We start from the raw sequence: 18,502 nt of genomic DNA, 5'->3' as shown, positions 1-18,502 counted from the left end.
CAGGGGAATAATGGGAAAACTGGTAAGAAAGAGTAAAACAGAATAATTAAAAATCTGTGTTAAAATGTAATCAAAGCTGGCCACAGGTGGTTTTCCACACAGGTTTTGGGGACCTGTAGTGTCACACAAGAGGTAACCTCCTGCATTTTCTCCTGAAACTGATAGAACTGCCCATTGACACTAAGAGCAGAGCTGGCACCTTCCCCCGGCCGGGGGTGTCGTGTCCCCCGGTGTCCTGGCAGCCCCGCTTGGAAGGAAGGGCTGTCAGCAGGAGCTGCTGCTCGTGGCGGTGCCACCATGGCACGGGGGGGCTCAGCATCCCGTGGGTGTCACCACGTGAGACGCTTCAACGTGTTCATAGGCGCAGCCGCTCGCTCCCCTTCTCCCTGTTCCCTCTGGGGTTTCTTAACCCGCTATTCCCTGATCTCTATTATATTTTCGAACCCCAGACGAAGCCACGCTGGAGCTGATGAAGACCCCTCGCTGCTCCCTGCCCGACCTCGGCGCCGCAGACGCCAGGAGGAAGCGATTCGCTCAGGCTCTCACCAAGTGGAGCAAAAGGAACTTATCTTGGAGGTAGGAATTGTTCCTCCCCTGTTCAAATGGGCTCCATTTTCTCCCTCGAAAAGCTGGCACTACAGCAATTGTTCCTCCAACAGCCGCTGAAGAGAGGACCACGAGATGTTCACGCTATCCTGAAAACACATGTGGATGCTGTGCAGAGATCTTACTAATAAGCTTTTATTTGATTTTGACATAGCCCCTAAAATGAACCCACCTCCCACTGCAGCAACAAATCTCAGCTTGGCTGTTGCTGTTAGCGTGTGTTGAAACTGTGGCCTTAGCAGGGATTTGGTCCGTGTTCCAGCACATCCCCTGAGACCTTGTTTTCAGAAAAGATAGACATAATTCAGCTTCAGGAAGAAACAATTTTGGCTAATGGATGGCTTCTTGTAGAGGAGTGACCCATGGTATGAAAGCTCAGCCTGTCCCCCGTCCTCCAGCCCCATCCTCATGGGCAAGAGGAATAAACGGCGATACTGCAGCAAAGATTGCCATAAAGATTGGTTTAGGTCTGAGACATTTATATATGTATGATATAAAAATTCCATCTCCCGACAAACTCATTTCTGCTTTTTATTCTTTGATCCTTTCCAAAATCTTGGCGCTTGTTCAAGAAAGGGCTGTGTTTTATAACTGGTGGTTGTATAAGCCAACAGAAGGCTACAGCATTATAGGAACTCCAACGTATTATTTACATCCAACACTTGAGATTAAAACAGCTTTTTTGAAACTGCCATGAAAATCTGCCAATAGAGTCATAAAGTTTTACACGCTTACCTTTTACACGTTGATTAAAGATTTTAAAAAAATATATAAATAAAAACAAATACTGGTATGCCATGCATTTAAAAATCAAAGAAAAACCTGAACAATTGCGAGGCTGGAATAAACAGGTAAGCAAAGCTGTACAAAAGGATGGTCTTGGGATAGATATCTGCTCTAATGGGGAAGGGAGCGTTTGGCAAACAAGATTTTAAAGGCATGCAAGTTGTTCAGGTTTCTTCTTTGTACCCTTTAGTACCACAAGACAGCGGGACTGGAGGGGTCGGGGAACAACAGAGAACAGGCTGCACAGTCCATGGTGCAGCCTCCGAGCATCCCAGTGCAGCCTCCGAGCATCCCAGTGCAGCATCAGAGCATCCCAGTGCAGCATCAAAGCATCCCAGTGCAGCATCAGACACCCTGTGCCTCATCTTCATGGGAAGTTTCCCGGATATTGTAGCATATAAATCTTCTTTTCATGGGATATTTTTTAAATTACTTCTTCTGCGCTGTACAGAGGTAGGAGGCAGCTCAGTGAGCGGATGGGGAGGCAGAGGGACAGATTTGGGATGCCCTCTGCTGGCCTCGGCGCCGGGAGCTGCCCGCAGCGAGTTCCCCCTCACGTTTGGAACCTGGTTTTTCTTTTGTTAATTTTGCTTTATGGCTTCTGGCTGTGCCCTACAGGAGAGCTCGCAGCTGGCATACGTCTCTTCCTGGCCCCTCACTGGTTCCTTGCTGTGGCCCCTCTGCCAGCTTTCAGCTCCCAGGGCAGGGGAAGCTGCCAAATCCCAGCTTTCTAAATTTCCCAGGCTTTTTTTTCCTTGCTGAAATCTCAACCTGGTGCAGAACTGAGCTGACTTACATCCATCTTTCGTTAAGGATGAGTCCCCGGTGCCGCTTCATCAAAGCTGCAGTCGTCGAGCGGCGGTGCTGGGCCGCGGGGCGCCGGGGCTGGAGCAGACGCGGGCGGCAGGGAGCGCAGGTTCTGTTGTCACCGCCTGCCAGCGCTGCGGGCGTCCTGAGCCCCACAGCGGAGCTCTGACACCCCGCAGCGTCTCCGTGTGGATGGACACAGGCCTGGAGGGGCTGAAACTGGAGTAACCCCCGTGCCACGCTCCCCTCCCCACAACAGACCTGACCTTCGTGCTTTCCTCCTCTAACCGGTGGTGTCCCACCGCGGGGGGCGCTTAGGGTGACGGAGGGTGCAAACAGCCCCCCGCTTTCCTCGTGTCGTGCTGGGGTCTGGCAGCAGTGCCAGGGTAGCGCCGGACCGGGGCCATCGTGCCGCGGGGGCCATCGTGCCGCGGGGGCCATCGTGCCGCGGGGGCCATCGTGCCGTGGGGGCCGTGGCCGGCGGGGTGACCCTGTGCCATGGCAGCGAGCAGCCGCCTCTTCCACTGTCTCCTCTTCTCCCTCTCCCAGAAAAATCAATTTGGGTTTATCAGGTGATCCTTAGCCTGCTGTGTTTAGTAGTTATCAGCATTTATTTTATTTCTCTGTGGTTTCGGGGCTGCAGAAGGTGAAGGAGCGCTTTCATTAACCAGCGATTGATTTCTCGTACGTCACTAATGCTCTTCCACTTTTGTCTTTTGGAGACAAAACCCAAAAAGGAACCCAGAAATCAAAATACCCATTGGTGTGGGTGCCCCTCGATAGCAAACAGAGGCAGATCAAGCCCTCTCTGGCCTGTGCTTATTAACCATCTTGGACCCCAAATCTCTTAGGGCTGGGACGAGCAGGGGGGCTCAGGGCAGCCCTGGCCCCATCGCCACCTCTGTCTGGAGCAGAGAGGTTTCTCTCCAATTACCCACATTGGGCTTTTTCCTGAGATTGGAGCTCTGTAAGGGGAGTCTTGGGGGGGATTGACACCCAAGAAGGAGCTCTGCTTTTCACTGGGTGCCTAAGAACCATTTACTACAACTAATAATAATAATTAAGGTGGGAGGAAGCTTATTTAGTCCTGCATGCATCTATATGATGTTAGAAATGTGTCTCCTTTTCAGCAGAACTGGGTAACGCATCCCTGATGAACATCCTATCAGCATTATAGTCTTCTCCTAATCTCATTGAAAACAATTAGCAGAGCTCCGGCAATCAAATCCGATGCTGAATTGAAAAACCCTGATGGGATTCTCTTGAAAACTAATGGTGGTAATGAATAAAGGATGGGGGATTTTTCACTTACACCTGCAGCATGTTAATAAAATGTGGGTCAACTCAGAGGTGCAGGACTCTTTATAAGAAGCAAAACAAGTATTGATACTGTTTCTACCTTAATCTAATGTTTCTGGAATGGAGGGTTGGGATGAATGTTAATCACGTTTATCTCTTTAGACAGGGCTTTTCATCCACCCGCCTTTTACAAGGGAGATCAGATTTATTGTCCTCATTCTACAGCTAGAAAGGGAGAGGAGAGGAGCTCACGGGGCTGAGTGGGACCTGAGGAGGGAAGAGCCAATAATGTCCCCGGATCTGAGACCACAGACTAGGCACCAAGATTTCGGAGACAGGTCATAATTCCTGAACTAAACATGATGTGTTTTACACCTATAATGCCTTGTTTGGTAGAGACTAAAGCAGCAAAGGGTTTGCTGAAGTCCAAAGGAGCGTTGTGGAAATTGAAGCCTTTATTTTTTGTTTAACTGTAGAGGTTCACATCCAGCCATAGTCTTTTCTGCGACTTAGAAATTGCCTGAAAATTGTCTTTTCTAAACCCATGCTCGTACTGTTTGCACCCCCGTGCTGTCATCTTTACAGGTGCGCTTTGCTTGAAGTCCTACAATTATTTGATGCTGTGTGTATGCTATTTCATTCAGTTTAGTAGACAAGGTCTTTCCTTGCCCAGAATAGTTTAGGGACAGTGAAGGCACAGATACGAGTGATTTTTGCTCATCTGGCTGTGATGTCTTTGTCTGATGCACCATCTCATTCCCACCATCTCCAGGACGGGGCTCCCAAGCTCTTCAGAGAAACCGTTAGTGAGATTTCTGCTTGTTCTCATGAGCCCCTTTTTCCTCTGTCCCAGATTTAACCCTCACTGGTTTTGCGCAGGTCAGGAGGTTGTACCCGCATTGAGCTGCGTGTTTCCGAGGACATGGGACATACGTAAATACTTGGGAAAGCAAGAACATCCACCCTCAGTCAGCGAGTTGTTCCTGCTCCCCTTTGCTGGTCCGTGGTGTCTCCCAGTACACAAACCGCTGTTTGTAGGAAGAGCTTGAGTGATGTGATGCCCCTTTCTCACACCTGTAGTTGCCTCTAGAGGTTTAATCGGGTCATCGCTTCACATGGGTGCTGGGGAGGGGTGTAATACTGCACGGTGCTCTCCCAGCTGCATTACGCAGGAGGGCAAGTGGGGTGATCGTAATTGTCGCTTCAGCCTTTAAAAATCTGTCAAGCCATGAATATTTCATGAAGGTTTGGTTGGTGTGCTGGTACACAAGAAATAGGTTATCCATTATTACTGGGGTAGAGCTGGCCAGAGATTTTCCAGCAGAATTGTTTTTTGTCAATAATTACTCAGTCAACAGCACATTTTCCTGGGGTGTGTTTATTTTTGTCAAAATTGTCAATGAAAGATTTTCTAAACATACCCTTTTAGAAGCCAAGGTGCCTTGTTTCATCTTTATCTTTTCGCCTCCTCTATTAAATCAACAACATTAGGAATTCTTTTTCAAAGCTGGGTTATACAGGAACCGTTGACTTTGTTTCGTTCTAGCTCAGACCGAAGAGAGGTTTGAATCGTGCAGCACACAGCTCGTCCCGCCTGGCTTCTCATCCAGAGCTGGGACCAAGGGACGCTGAGAAACCAGCATCGCCCTGCGATGGTGCAGCGGTGTTGGAAGCCCCTGCTCGTCCATGCTTTTTCTACCAAGAAGCAAAATAACAGCTTCTCAACCACAGTGCTCCACCAGATAGCCCGGCTCCTGTAGGCGATAGGAGGCTTTTTGAATGTGATTTACATAATATACATCTTTTCCTCTTCCTCCTTGTTATGGATTGCAGGCTCAGAGGCTGCTGGCAGTGCGCTGGTTGCAGAGTATATTTTATACCTCCAGCAGACATGCTGGGAAATAAATGGAGGCAGCAAATCCACACTGGATTTCTCTGTGCGTGTAATAAGAATGAGCGATGACCTGATGTTTGCTGCAGGAAAACTGATGGGCCTGGGTGTGCTGCAAAGGCTTCAGAAGTCAATAATCTTTGCATATTTGGAATGAATAACTGGTGAGAAAATAATCATCAATAGGTCTGAAAGGGAGCTTGAGAAACACACATGCAGGCTCTGGAAAGGGACTCATGGCGCTGGCATTTCAAGGCTGGCCAAGGGCAGTGGTCCTGGGCGTTAGCAGCAGTTTGTGCGTGAAATGTGGCTCTGAGGCTGAGTGACACCTGGTACTGCAGGATCGGGATGTGTCAAGATTCAGATCCTGGTTGTGTTTCACACCCACGGGATGTTTCACACTCTGGTGGGCAAGGCTGGCTCGGCATTTCCAAAGGACTCCAACTCCGCTTCTGAAATCCTCATAGCTCTGGAACTGGTGTGATTTGGAGATTTAAAGACACCTGTAAAGGGTGCTAGGGCACTTTGGAGGGGTGCTAATTGCTCTGGAGGCCTCATGGAGGCTCTGCGACACACCAGGCACCTGCAGAGCCTTCCTGCTGGTTCGCAGAGAAGATCTTTCATGCTACTGACCTATCTTTTTTATTGGCCTCTTTATTTCAGAGTTCGCACCTTCCCAAAAGAGTCCCACCTGGGCCACGACACAGTCCGCGCCCTGATGTACTACGCCCTGAAGGTCTGGAGCGACATCACCCCGCTGAATTTCCACGAGGTGGCGGGTAACAATGCCGACATCCAGATAGACTTCTCCAAGGCGGATCACAACGACGGCTATCCCTTCGATGGGCCCGGCGGGACGGTGGCGCACGCTTTCTTCCCCGGAGACCATCACACGGCAGGAGACACTCATTTTGATGATGACGAATACTGGACCTTCCGATCGTCAGGTAGGTCAGGGTGGGAGAGCTGCAGCCAAACACAAGGGCTTCCACTTACCTCTTGTGCTCTGGTGCTTACAGTGGTTTAGCCTCTGCTGCACCTTCACCCCAGGCTTGGGGATCCCAACACTTTCTTCTGGTTTCCCCCTCAGCCTTGGTAGTGAAATTACAATAGTCAGTGTTGAGGACCCTCAATGATCATAGAACCCTCAATGGCATCTCCATGTTTCTCCCCATTGCAATGGCAGCTGCAGATCACCCATCACCCACCCCAGTCCCAACCTCTGCTGGGACCTGGTTGGGAGTGCGGCTGTTGGAGGCTGTATTCTCTGACTTGGGCATCTTTTGGGTGGCTTCATTGCCATGTGTCCTGGTTTTCTGTTTTAAAGCATATTTATAAGCTGACCTGCCTGGAAAGGGCTCTGTGGTCTGCAGGGAAGAAGCCTCCTGTGAACACCAGCTTTTCCCTGCCATCTTGCTTCCATTGGCATCAGGATGGTTACAAGTTAGTTTTCTCTCTTTTATTTCATCTCGTCTGGCTAAAACAAGTTTTAATAAGCAGAGGGACGCTCAGAAGCGAGTGTTCCTCAGCTGCACGAGCCATCTGCGGGGATCAGGTCCCCAACCTTCGCGTCGGGCGCGTTTTGACAGAGCGTCTCCTCTGCAGGCACCAGCTGCTGATTTACTTGTCACGCCACCGCCTCCGCCAGCCTCCCAGAGGGCTCCTGCTGCCTCCGCTTAATGGTTTTGTTTAGACCTAATTGTCTGCTCTGAAACCAGCTAATACCTTCTACCTGCCCACTGGTTGACCTCCGTCCATCCCCGCTGAGTGTCGGCGGGCAGGAGCGTTCACCAGATGTGCTGGAGGAGACCTGAGGTTAAGGCTAAAGGTCTGGACAGGCTGATTCTTCAGGATTCAACCTGTTCCGTGGTTCATGCCACTGTGCAACCCCAACTGATGTCTCTTATAGGAAGGAAAGAAGAAAAAGCAGCAGCTCTGCTGTGCAGGCTGGGGTCTGGCAGCTTGCGAGAGCAGAAGTGATGGGGTGAGGGGTGGTGCCCCTTGTGGAGCTGCTGGTTGGGAACACTCGTGAAATGGCTCAGGGCCAGCAGCCCCGCAGGGAGGATCCCACAGACACCGCCGAGGGACGCGGGGATGAGCCCGACAGTGAGAAAGCTGCCCTCTATTTTGAAGGTCTTGGAGCTATTTAAACTTCATCTTTTATTTATTTCGTTCTCCCTAGTGCTTCAAAAATAGCAACTTGGTAGGTAATATAAAAATATCCCCAAGGTTGTCAGTTTGGCATTAAAATGTCAGAAAGCATATGTCTTGTTCTCTCCTAGTGCCGGTGAAAACCGGCACAGGTTATAAACATCTCGGCTGTTTACAGACACTGTAAATAATAGTCATCGAGGAAAAAGCAGAATTCAGCAAAGATATTCCCCCCAACACCTCAAGCTGGTGGAGAGCGCAGAGCTCTGCGCAGGGTGAGCCACGGCGGCTCCTGCGCGACGTCTCCTTTGGCCCCGCCGTGACCCAGGGAACGTGGGGCTCTGAGCTCCGTGGAGACCTCAGTTTTCCAACCTCACCGCCTTTTTATTACAATACTCTTATTTCAATTTTGTCTTTATTTCCAGATGCTCACGGAATGGACCTATTTGCTGTAGCCGTGCATGAGTTTGGCCACGCCATTGGCTTGACCCACATCTCTGCCATAGAGTCTATCATGAGACCCTACTACCAAGGTCCGGTGGGGGATCCTCTCAAGTATGACCTACCTTACGAGGATAAAGTCCGAATCTGGCAGCTCTACGGTAAGTCCGTGTCCCTCACCCGGCCATAGTCCATTTCTGCCACGGGGCACGCTGGAATAGCTGTTTGCTGGGGTGAATGGAGCTGCTGGGGAGGATGGTGGACCCTCTACTGCTTCTTTGTCTTTACACGCAGGAGTCAGGGAATCCGTCTCCCCGACAGCCAAGCCTGAAGTCAGCAAAGCTGATGACCACCCCGTCCTGCCGGACCTGCCCGAGAACCGCTCCACTGTCCCGTAAGTCAAGTTCATTTCTCTTCAGCTGTCACTGATGCTCCAGCAAAGGACGTGTAGTAGCAAAGCTCCACTTGAGCATCACTGTCTTATTGCCTGCTTGCTCTGGCTTCAGTATTTCCCTCTGGACCTCTTCTCTTCTCTTCTGGAAAACGCACACGTCTACACGTTGCCCCTTTCTCCTCAGCTCTCCCGATCATCTCCTGCGAACGCCGTTGCTTTTTTCCAGCAGTATGTGTGGAGACTGGCCAGCCAGCCCACGCTGAAGTGGGTAAGAGCGGGAACAAGTGAGAGTTGCTATTTATCCCTTGGCTTATTTTTAGCATTCAAGGCACGTCCAGAAATTCTGTATCATCTTGGAATGTTTTGCATTTTCCCAAGACTCAAAATTTTACTTGTGTAAATGGAAATTTGTCCCCATCACCCTTAGGTGAACTCATCCTTGCTGGAATTTTAATCAAACTTCCTCTGCAGTATCCTGAATTGCGCAAGCATAACGTAACTACATCTTTCCACGGTGAGCAACTCCTAATGTACCTGTGGGGGAGAATATTGGAACAAGTGGACCGATAGCCTGACTCCAACGCAGGTCTGAGCTGGCAAGCGGCTGCTTGCACTGAGTGTCATCAAGCAACCAGCATGCCCTCGTTAAGGGAAGTTCTGGATCCTGCTCATTAATAAACGTTGGAGTTACCAAAAGGTTTTGCTGCCAGGGCAGCAGGACGGGTAAAAGAGGAAGGGACACTGAACTAAAAGGCAGGAGTTCACGGTCACACGTATTTTTGCCGGGTACCAAGAGCACCCCTAGTGAGAGCAGCAGAGATGGAGCAGGTCACCGCCACCTTGAGGGAGTCACTTCATTTCTCTGTGCCTCGTCTGCAAAGAAGGGAAGCAGCACTGAAGCATGAGTAACTGGATGAGTCCTACAGTAACGGGACCAAGAAGAATCTCATATTGAAAAAATATCCCTGTGCTGCAGTTGCTTTTCCCACTTCAGCACCTTCTTCACCCCGCTTTGCCCTGCTTGGTGTGATGCCCACAGAACAGAGGTGCTGAGCACCTGCTCTTGGTGGAGGTGTCCCAGCTGCCGGGGCTCACGGAAAGGCTGTGAGGGTCCTAAGGGACCCTTTCCCTCGAACATGCTGAATGCCATGAGTTATCTTTCTTCCCGTGTAGCTTCTAATGGAGTTTGTTCCCAAGGCCATAGATGGGGTTCACCTCCACATCTGTCACTTTGTGCCCAAAGAGGGATCTGGAGCCGGTGCTGCCAGCCCAGCACAACTCTTCTATCAGAAAATTAGATTTATGCTTCCCTGTCGCCCACAGCAGCTTTTCTGGGCATGTTCCCAGCATCCTCTCCTTGTTCTCCATCAATCTTTATTTCTCACGTAGGCCTCATGGTGCTTTCGGTCCTTCACACTCCGTGCCTTTCCCACCCATCTGGTTAAAAGCAGCTCGGTATCTCAGCTGTGACTCGCCGGGTGGCTCTCACCACACACCTCACCACATCACCTCCCTGTGTTTGGCCTCGTCTGCCTCCGGCTCTGCAGCTCCATCACCTCTCGCTGCCATTTCAGAGCTCAGCCTCGGAGCAGCAACATCTCCAGCTGCTGGAGCGAGATGCTGCTTGGCTTTTGTGTCCTGGTGCCCGGGGCAGCGGCTGAGCTGTGCTGTGCCCCCAGCAGGGGCAGGCAGCTCTGCCCTCGTGCCAGCGTGGAGCGTGTCCTCGCGTGACCCCCAGCGATGCTCCCCGGTGGCCCAGGGACCACGTCTGACACAAATCTGGCTCCGGGCTGCCCAGGCTCACCCTGGAAATCCCCGTACACACATGTTCAGGGTTGAACGTGAGGAACAAGTGGACACAGCCTTTGGTTTTCTGCTGGGGTCTCTGGGGGAGGACGCAATCCGTGGGATGGGGGACACCGGGGGACACGGCCCCTCGCTGCTCACCCGGGCGTCTCTCCGCAGGCTCTGGCGGGACGTGCCCAACAGATGCAACACGCACTTCGATGCAGTGGCCCAGATCCGGGGAGAGGCTTTTTTCTTCAAGGGTAAGCACCCGCCGCCAGTGGCGTTTGCATGGGGGTGACAGCGCAGCGCTGCAGCAGCGTGGGACAGGCTGGGGGGGGCAGGAGGACAAGCTGGCTCGGGGTTTGCAGGCTGCGGGTCCCACAGACCCCGGGAGGTCTCTCACATGGTGCTGACACCTTTTGGCTCAAATCAAAGGGGCTCAGACCTTTAATCAACCCACTAAGGGTGAGGATGGATGATAAGGAAAACTTAACGTCAATGCAAATCCTGTCTCCAGCGCAGAAGGAAAGCACCAGGCTTGTGCCTGGACTAAAATCTGATATTTGCGCTATCAGAGTCAAAATCTGGGTCAAAGCAAGGGTGAGCAGAGCAATAACAGCTCTCCACTGCCTTTTTCCTGAATGCCTCCGACTTCCCCCCCTTCACCTTCCCTGACACCGCTCGCTGCGCGTTGCTGGAAGACGAGGTGCGTGCGATTGCAGAGCCAGCTGGTTCCGTGCCAGCAAACACCTGCTGGCCCGTGTCCCGGGGGCCGGCTGTCCACCGGGATCCCCCGCTGCCGCCTCCGCCCTACGGAGCCCGTGTGCGCTGCACTCCATCGGCTTCCTTCCCCATCTTTCCAAGATGGAAAAGTGCCCCCTGGGCACTTGGCTGCCCCAAAGCCGCCCAGCAGGGAAGCAGAAGCATCTCCCCGGGGATCGGGAGCAGCGTCCGGGCGCGTGTGACACATCTGGGTATCACAGTGTGAGTCTTGGGTCACAGCGAAAAATGGCAAAAGGGCTCCAGAGAATTGGACGTTGTCTGTGCCCTTTGGGGAGCACAATACAGAGGCTGTTCCCTTGTGATGTTTGTTCAGATGGCGGCTCCAGAAAGTCACCATGAAGATGGAAAAATGAGAGACAAGAACTGGTGTTCAGGATAAATGGCTGTCTGTCCTTCAGAGGGGGGAAAGAAAAGAAAGATAAAAAGAAAAATCCATTTCAGTGTCTATTTTTGGATATATTTATTGTGGGCCAAAATGCAAATGTAAGAAGCCCTAGGTCACAGTTGGTGCCAGCTGCGTGACCGGAGCCCCCATCGCTGCCACCAAACCGTCCTGGGCACCACGGGGCAGGGACGTCACCTCTCGGGCAGGATTTTAACAACCTCACCATGCGGAGCTCCCTCCATCGATGGATGTTTTGCTCTGGGTGGTCCGGCTGGTTCCCCAGCCGAGAGCATCCGCAGAGACACCGGGACTGGGACTCCCCAGGGCTCCCAGGCTTGTCGCACTGAACTCTGCGCCCTTCAAAACCACCGCTGGCTTTGATTTAGGTGCCTTGCTACAGACTCATCAAGTTTTAAAACGCCTTTGGCCCATGTGTGCGTCTGCATGGTGCGTGGGGGAGCCTCGCCAGAGGCAGCCCGAGCACAGAGAGCGTGGTACGCAGCTGGGATCAAACCACCTGCTATTAAAGAAAGTAATTGCCTCAGCCCTTCATCCAGATAAAACAAGACGCTCGGGCCAGCAGGACTAGACGCTTGGTTTTCATCCTGCTCAGTCTGCCGGCTCCGCGGGTGGTTTCAAATCAAGCTTTTTAAACAAACATGGGGCTGAGATTTTTGTTTTCCATTCTATTTCTGCATGCTAATGGCAGCAGTTTCCCCCGGATCCGGCTCCGGCTGGCGATCGTCGCAGCGCTTTGGCGAGCGGGCTTGGCCGTGAAAGAGCGCGAGCATGGGCGGACTGGGGCCGCTGCGTCAAGAGTTCCTTGCTGCTTTATTGCTGCTTTTATTTTGCTTCTTCCTGAAAGCTTAACAAAAAAAGAACAGCAGCTCGGGCTCTGCCTGACTTCGAGGGGGGATTTAAAGCTTGTGCACCTGCACACCCGCTGAGCCCATCGCTGCCAAAGGGCTGAAATGTCAAAGCACGGGCGCTTCCCTCCCGTCTCACTGAGCCCAGGGCACCGCGGAGCCAGACACACGTACCCACTGAAAAGGAACCACGGGGAGCCTTATTTCTTGTTAAAAAAGTGAAAATCTGCCTTTGTCTAGCGCCTGGCTAATTAGAGATGCAGAGATCATCTTTATTTAATTACACACGTTTCCATCGATGTACAATGGCCACCAAATCTGAATCCTTTTTCTTTTTTTTTTTTAATGTTCTTAAAAAGAATCTGTAATTATGGCAATTCCTACCACATCTGAATACATTATTCATTTGTGGTTTTCAGCCGCAGCAAATATGCAAACTGGAGCAGAAGAACAAGAATATGATATAAATCCTTATAATTAGAATAAAACCTCCTCTCTGCAGATGTTTAAGTGCTAGAGTTTTGCCTCCTGCATTATTAGGCTAAGATCCAATTTCCATAACATTTTAAAAGGTGGTGTCACAATCTGCCGGCCCTGGAGAAAGGGCTGAGCGCCGTGAATACAAATCTGAAGACGCATCTTTGGTTTCTGTTGCTTTTCCCCCTTGGGGATCCGTGCAAGAGCAGATGTAAATAACACGCGATAATTTCTAACAGGCAGTAACAAATAGGAGACCGAGTGGAGAGCTGGCTCCTGGACATCTTGCTCCGGCTCAGATCGCACTGCATGGAGCTCTTTGGGGAAAACACGGTGTGAAACGTGCTGTGAAAACTCAGGTTGAGAATCCCAGGGACAATGCAGAGAGTCGGGTTTTGAGTTGCCCCTAAAATCATTAAAACTTCTTGGGAAATCCCACATAAGGCTCCTTGGGCAGGAGAAAGTTTGGCATCCCCCCCACAGAGAACAAACCTGTTTCTTTTGCCTTTACCTAAAATATGCCAGAAGTACCCTGAGCCCCGCTGTGTCCTATTTTGGGCGCTGTTGCTGAAGTGCTGGCAGCGCGTCTGTCACAGCACCGCAGGGCCGAGGCTTCTCCTGCGCCTCTAGATGGTACCAAACTCCTTAATTGTGCCTCTCCCTGCCTCCATCCCTTCCATATTTATTACTATAGCTTCTTCCTCCTCTATTTTCTTAGTCCCTTTCTTCATTTAAAAACAAACTCTGATATTTCTGTGTTTTATCATAACTTCACACCCATTTCTAAACGTGAAAGCAGCCGGTGTGCAGGGAGCAGCGGGGGCTCCGGGACAGGAGAAACAAGGACGTTTCCTGGGAGGCTCTCGTTGGTGGTGCTGGTGCCTGCCGTGCAGGGCGTTTCAGAAACACGGACCCAATTTCAGCAAGACCGAAGCGGTGATGGCGTCCGTCTTTTTGAAACACCCCGTGGCTTCAGCCGCTCCTGGTCCCACTGGCTCCAGGGGTCCCACCAGGAGTAAAACAACTCCAGTGCAACGTGCAGAGGGTTATTTTGATCCCCCCGAAAAGGGGATTTCTTCTAACGAGTGCCAGGAATAGCATGCGCCAGCAGCTGCTGCTGGGGAGCAGGACGCCGGTGCCTCCCCGCTCCCATCTCACGCTCTGCTGCCGTGTGCCCGGCGCTGCTCCCCCGCAGTGGGGTTGCAGTTTGGTTCAGTAATGTCCAGTCTGTTCCTCCAGGCAAGTACTTCTGGAGACTGACTCGCAATAAGCACTTGGTCTCCCTCCAGCCGGCTCAGATCCACCGTTTCTGGCGGGGTTTGCCGCTCAACCTGGACAGCCTGGACGCGGTCTACGAGAGAACCAGCGACCACAAGATCGTCTTCTTCAAAGGTGAGAGCAAACCCGGTGCTGGAGGCGGCACGTGCGTCTCCCTGGTGGCAAAGGAGCTCGGCAGTGCAGGAGCAAGCGGCTCCCAGGGAGCGCAGGGAAGGGCAGCAGTGCTGCTCCCCACAAAACCAGGGAAACGGCATCGAGGAGAAACTTCAGCCGTGCAAAACCGAAATCGTCGTTTTCCAAGAATGAAACAGAAGTGGGAACCACCCATGCACATGCTCTGTGGGGTTTGCGTTCCTCCTTCGTCCTTTTCTCTTTTCAGTATTTGTTGCTGAGAAGTGAAAAAGGTGCAGATGGGACAAAAATGAAAACCTGCCAAGCCTGGTTTTGCTAATTATATTTGTTACTATTTTTTTTGCTCAAAATTGGTGTTATAATCTTCTATTTTTTAACAAACATCTCACAAGTTTCTTTCAAAAGAGCTGGAGGAAAAAGATTAGCTCGTGGTTCCTCCACAAATGTTCAAGCCCCCCCCAAACCATCTGTCCACGCTGGTTAGATGGCACCCGTGTGCTGAAAGTCACCCAAGTTCCCAGCAGGCACCAGCTCTCGTTTTGGAAAGTTTATGCACTTGAAGAACTCAATACATCTCAGCCCTCTGTGCTCCCCAGCTGGAAACTGCTTTTTGTCTCCCGACCATTCTGCTCCAAGCTCGGTGCAATTACTGGGGTTAGAAATGTTGAACCAAGCAGAAACGTGGGGTTGGTTCCTCCAGCAAGGCTGCAGGAACAGGTTGTGCCCGTGCGAGCCTCTGCGCTCGCAGAAGCGTTTCCAATGGCAGCCAAAGCCCGTCCAGGCTGGCCCAGAACCACAGGGAAAAGGCTCTGCCGCGTGCTTCCAGCCCCCTCGAGCAGCCAGATGTGCTCTGCCTTTCCGTAACCTGCAGGGAATACTGGCTAAATTGGGCTTGTGAGGCCAAAATGACAGCTGTGCCACATCTGGGGTCTTGCCCTGCCAGGCACAGCGCTCCGCGGTCACGCATGATGTGTGTGTTAGGCCTGCCTAGCTCCCGAGATTAAACTTGGGATTTTCTTGCCAGCTATAAAATACTGTCTCGTTCTCTCCCTCCAGCGCTGTTTTATTGATCCCTGGACAGAAACCAAAGCACACAAATTACCCTGGCCCCTAAGGTCCTGCTGCTGATGCACAGGCTGGTGCTTAAGCGCCTCTTCGGGTTTTCTAGAAAACCAAGGCAGAAAAAAGCCTCACGTTCAAAACAGGTTGTGTGATACCCAAAAGGACACTGCAGGTTCCCAAAGGGACGTTGTACAAAGACAAAGACTGTGCCAGTGGTTAGAGGATTAGGTAGGAATTGAGAGATCTGGGTTCGTTTTGTTCTGCCGCAGACCTGGGGCCAGTGATGTTGTGCTCTGCTTTTATCTGAGAAACAAATCAGAAAGCCCACCACACTGGCAGTGCTCTCCTGCCCGGGGCAGGGGCAGGACAGGGGTGCTGGTGGCCGTGTAGGGCACTGGAAGAGCAATGAGCAGCTGTTCAAAGAGCGGGGTTCCCCATGGGGCTGCTGCCTCCCGGTCCCCATCCTTCACTGCCCAGAGCTCACTCCCGAGCATCATCATGGCAACAGATACCGAAACATCAGCTCATCTGCAAGGAAATGATGGTTTCGGCTGGGAAACAAATGTGGTTTCGCTCTGTGCTTCTTTCCTTTCCACAGGAGACAGATACTGGGTCTTCAAGGACAATAACGTGGAGGAAGGCTACCCACGGCCCCTCTCAGACTTCGGTCTGCCGCCGGGAGGAATCGACGCCGCTTTCTCCTGGGCCCACAATGACAAGACTTATTTCTTTAAGGACAATCTCTACTGGCGCTACGACGACCACGAGCGGAGGATGGATCCCGGGTACCCCTCAGAGACCATCCCATGGAAGGGAATACCAAGCCCTTTAGATGATGCCATGAGGTGGTCGGATGGTGAGTCCACGTGCCAGTTCAGAAAAGAAAAATCAAATAAAGAAATGAGTGCTTGGTTTCCCTGGAGCCGTAGCCCCTTGTACCACGTCTGCCGACAGAAAGGGCCGAGCCCCAGATGGGGCGGCAGCTCCCGGATCTGAAAGCTGAGGAGGGAGGCGGCTCCAGCCCCAGCTCCCTGCACCGCTCCATAAAAGACTTTGTAATTTCAAGCAGGCAACAAAAACAACCTGGGGCCTATACATTCGATATTATTAAAAGAACACAGTTGATGTTGCTTCGCAGTCATTTTTATCCCAATATGTGCTGATTTGCTCCTCACTGACTTTGTTGTAATTGGATTTTTAGCCAGATATATAGGGATGCGGAGAGAAAATATTTTTGAAGGCAATGTTTTCCCAATTTCCTGGTTGTAGCATGGAGGGTGTTGGTCTCTCCTCCCAAGAAACAAGCGACAGGACAGGAGGAAACGGCCTCAAGTTGCACCAGGGGAGGTTGAGGTTGGATTTAGGAACAATTTCTTCCCCAAAGGGCTGTGGGGCACTTGAACGGGCTGCCCAGGGCAGTGCTGGAGTCACCATCCCTGGAGGGCGTTAAAAGATGTATAGATGAGGTTCTCAGGGATGAGGGTCAGTGCCAGGGTTGTGTTAACAGCTGGAATCGATGATCTTGGCGGTTTCTTCCAATGAAAATGATTCTGTGATCCTATGGTGTTAAGTGCTCCCGTGCCCTTTCCACTGGGAGGGCGCCCATCACCGCTCATCTTGCCTTTGGATTTTGGTCTCTTTGCAGGTGCAAGTTACTTCTTCAGGGGCAAGGAGTACTGGAAGGTGCTGGACAGTGAGCTGGAGGCGCAGGCCGGCTACCCGCAGTCCATCGCCAGGGACTGGCTGGTGTGCAGCGACATGCAGGCCGACTCGCCCGCCGCGGCCGGGAGCACCAGGACCGGGGCGCGCTCCAAACCGGGCCAGCACGACCACAGCCGCTCCGAGAACGGCTACGAGGTGTGTTCCTGCACCTCGGGCTCCCCGGGGCTCAGACCGCCGGCCAGCCTGGTGCTGGCGAGCGTGTGGACAGCGCTGGTGAGCGCAGCGCGGTGACAGCCCAGCCCGTGCCACACTGCCCGCGGTGACAGCCCAACCCGTGCCACGCTGCCCGCGGTGACAGCTGAGCCCGTGCCACGCTGCCCGCGGTGACAGCCCAGCCCATGCCACACCGCCCGCGGGGCTCCCAGGATGGCAAGCGAATGCGATCCCGCCACGCTCACTGCTGCGAGCAGAAAAACATTCCTAGGAACACGCCGATGAAGGGTTTGAATTCTCCATGAGAAATGAACAGTGATTTGGGTTTTTTTTTTTGCTTTTTTTTTCTTTTTAATTTTAGTTTAAAGGTCTAATAACAGATTTTGAGTTCTGCACCTTCTTATTCCCCTATCTGGTTAAAGATGAGAGCAGCCTAACATTGAATTTAGAACTGTTCCACAGACACGCGTTGCTTTGGGCATTTAAACACGGCAAATGAGGGAGGGCAGAGGTACTGCGGTTGGATGGGAGCAGGAGAGATGCTGCTGAGACAGACGGCAGCACCCGAGGACAGGCAGGACAGCTATAGGCGGGAGGCGGTAGTTATGTGCTGACACAATGTACACATCCTATTGGATGTACTACGTAGAAAGAAGCTTCGACTCCACTAAGATTAACTGCAAGGTGATAATTTTACTGTCAAACCTGCTGTGGTCACTGATGTCTCGGTAACCTGTATCAGTTTCTACGGGGCAGAAACACCTTTGCCTTTCAGAAGGCAGTGCAGCTTATCTTTGTATCCGAGTCATTTGAATTTAACAATTTCTCTAATAAACCGTGGCTGCCTACACAGAGATGTCCCGTCCTCTGCCAGCCCACGGCTGCCACCTGCAGCCAGGGGCTCGGGAGCAGCCTCACGTCTGCGGAGGAGCAGCCGCGCTGGACACGGCCACAGGAGCTGCAATCACACCCGCCAGCCCGGCCCCTGCACATGAGCCCCTGCTCTTGTTTGACGCTTGGGGAGGGATGAAGATGCGTGGCGTTCATTTGCGATCTGTCACACCTGGCCGCGTTGTGGAGGGTGGGCTGGAGCGGGAGAGATGCTGCAGAGTCAGCCTCCAACTCTCGATGCCTCTGCCGGGAGTTCGGAGCAACAGAAGCAAGGTCAAGCACTGTATAATGATGTCCTTGTTTTGTTTTGTTTTTTCCTTTGTTTTTCCTCACTGCTAACCCATTTTCTGCGGTATAACTTGTGCATCTGAGCGTCCTTGAAAGGGTGAGTGAGAAGCTGTGCCGGGAGCTGCGGTAGCGGTGCCGGGGAGGCCCGGCTGCCATTGTCAGGAGGTGTGCGGGGACGGACGGGGCAGCAGCTGCCAGGACGCGCCGTCCCTCTGCCCCGGTTCCGCACAGCTCCTGCAGAAACGCCTCTCGCTGCTGTGCCAGGGCTGGGGCGGCCGCGGGGCAGTGTCACCATGTCACCG

At 52.2% G+C, this 18,502-nt stretch overlaps 1 protein-coding gene across 1 annotated transcript in view; it reads left to right on the top strand.

Moving 5' to 3' along the window:
* MMP17 (matrix metallopeptidase 17) overlaps positions 1-17,871 on the top strand; it is a 51,190-nt gene extending 33,319 nt beyond the window's left edge. The window contains exons 3-10 of the mRNA XM_065851914.2: positions 450-576; positions 6,053-6,336; positions 7,966-8,142; positions 8,276-8,375; positions 10,341-10,423; positions 13,914-14,066; positions 15,745-16,002; positions 16,792-17,871. Coding sequence (XP_065707986.1) covers positions 450-576; positions 6,053-6,336; positions 7,966-8,142; positions 8,276-8,375; positions 10,341-10,423; positions 13,914-14,066; positions 15,745-16,002; positions 16,792-17,099 — 1,490 coding nt within the window. The 3' untranslated portion in view covers positions 17,100-17,871. The remainder of the gene's footprint in view (positions 1-449; positions 577-6,052; positions 6,337-7,965; positions 8,143-8,275; positions 8,376-10,340; positions 10,424-13,913; positions 14,067-15,744; positions 16,003-16,791) is intronic.
* The last annotated feature ends 631 nt before the right edge of the window (positions 17,872-18,502 follow it).

Source organism: Patagioenas fasciata, chromosome 17, assembly GCF_037038585.1.
Source record: "Patagioenas fasciata isolate bPatFas1 chromosome 17, bPatFas1.hap1, whole genome shotgun sequence".
NCBI lineage: Eukaryota > Metazoa > Chordata > Aves > Columbiformes > Columbidae > Patagioenas > Patagioenas fasciata.
This window is presented reverse-complemented; position numbering and strand designations above follow the sequence as displayed.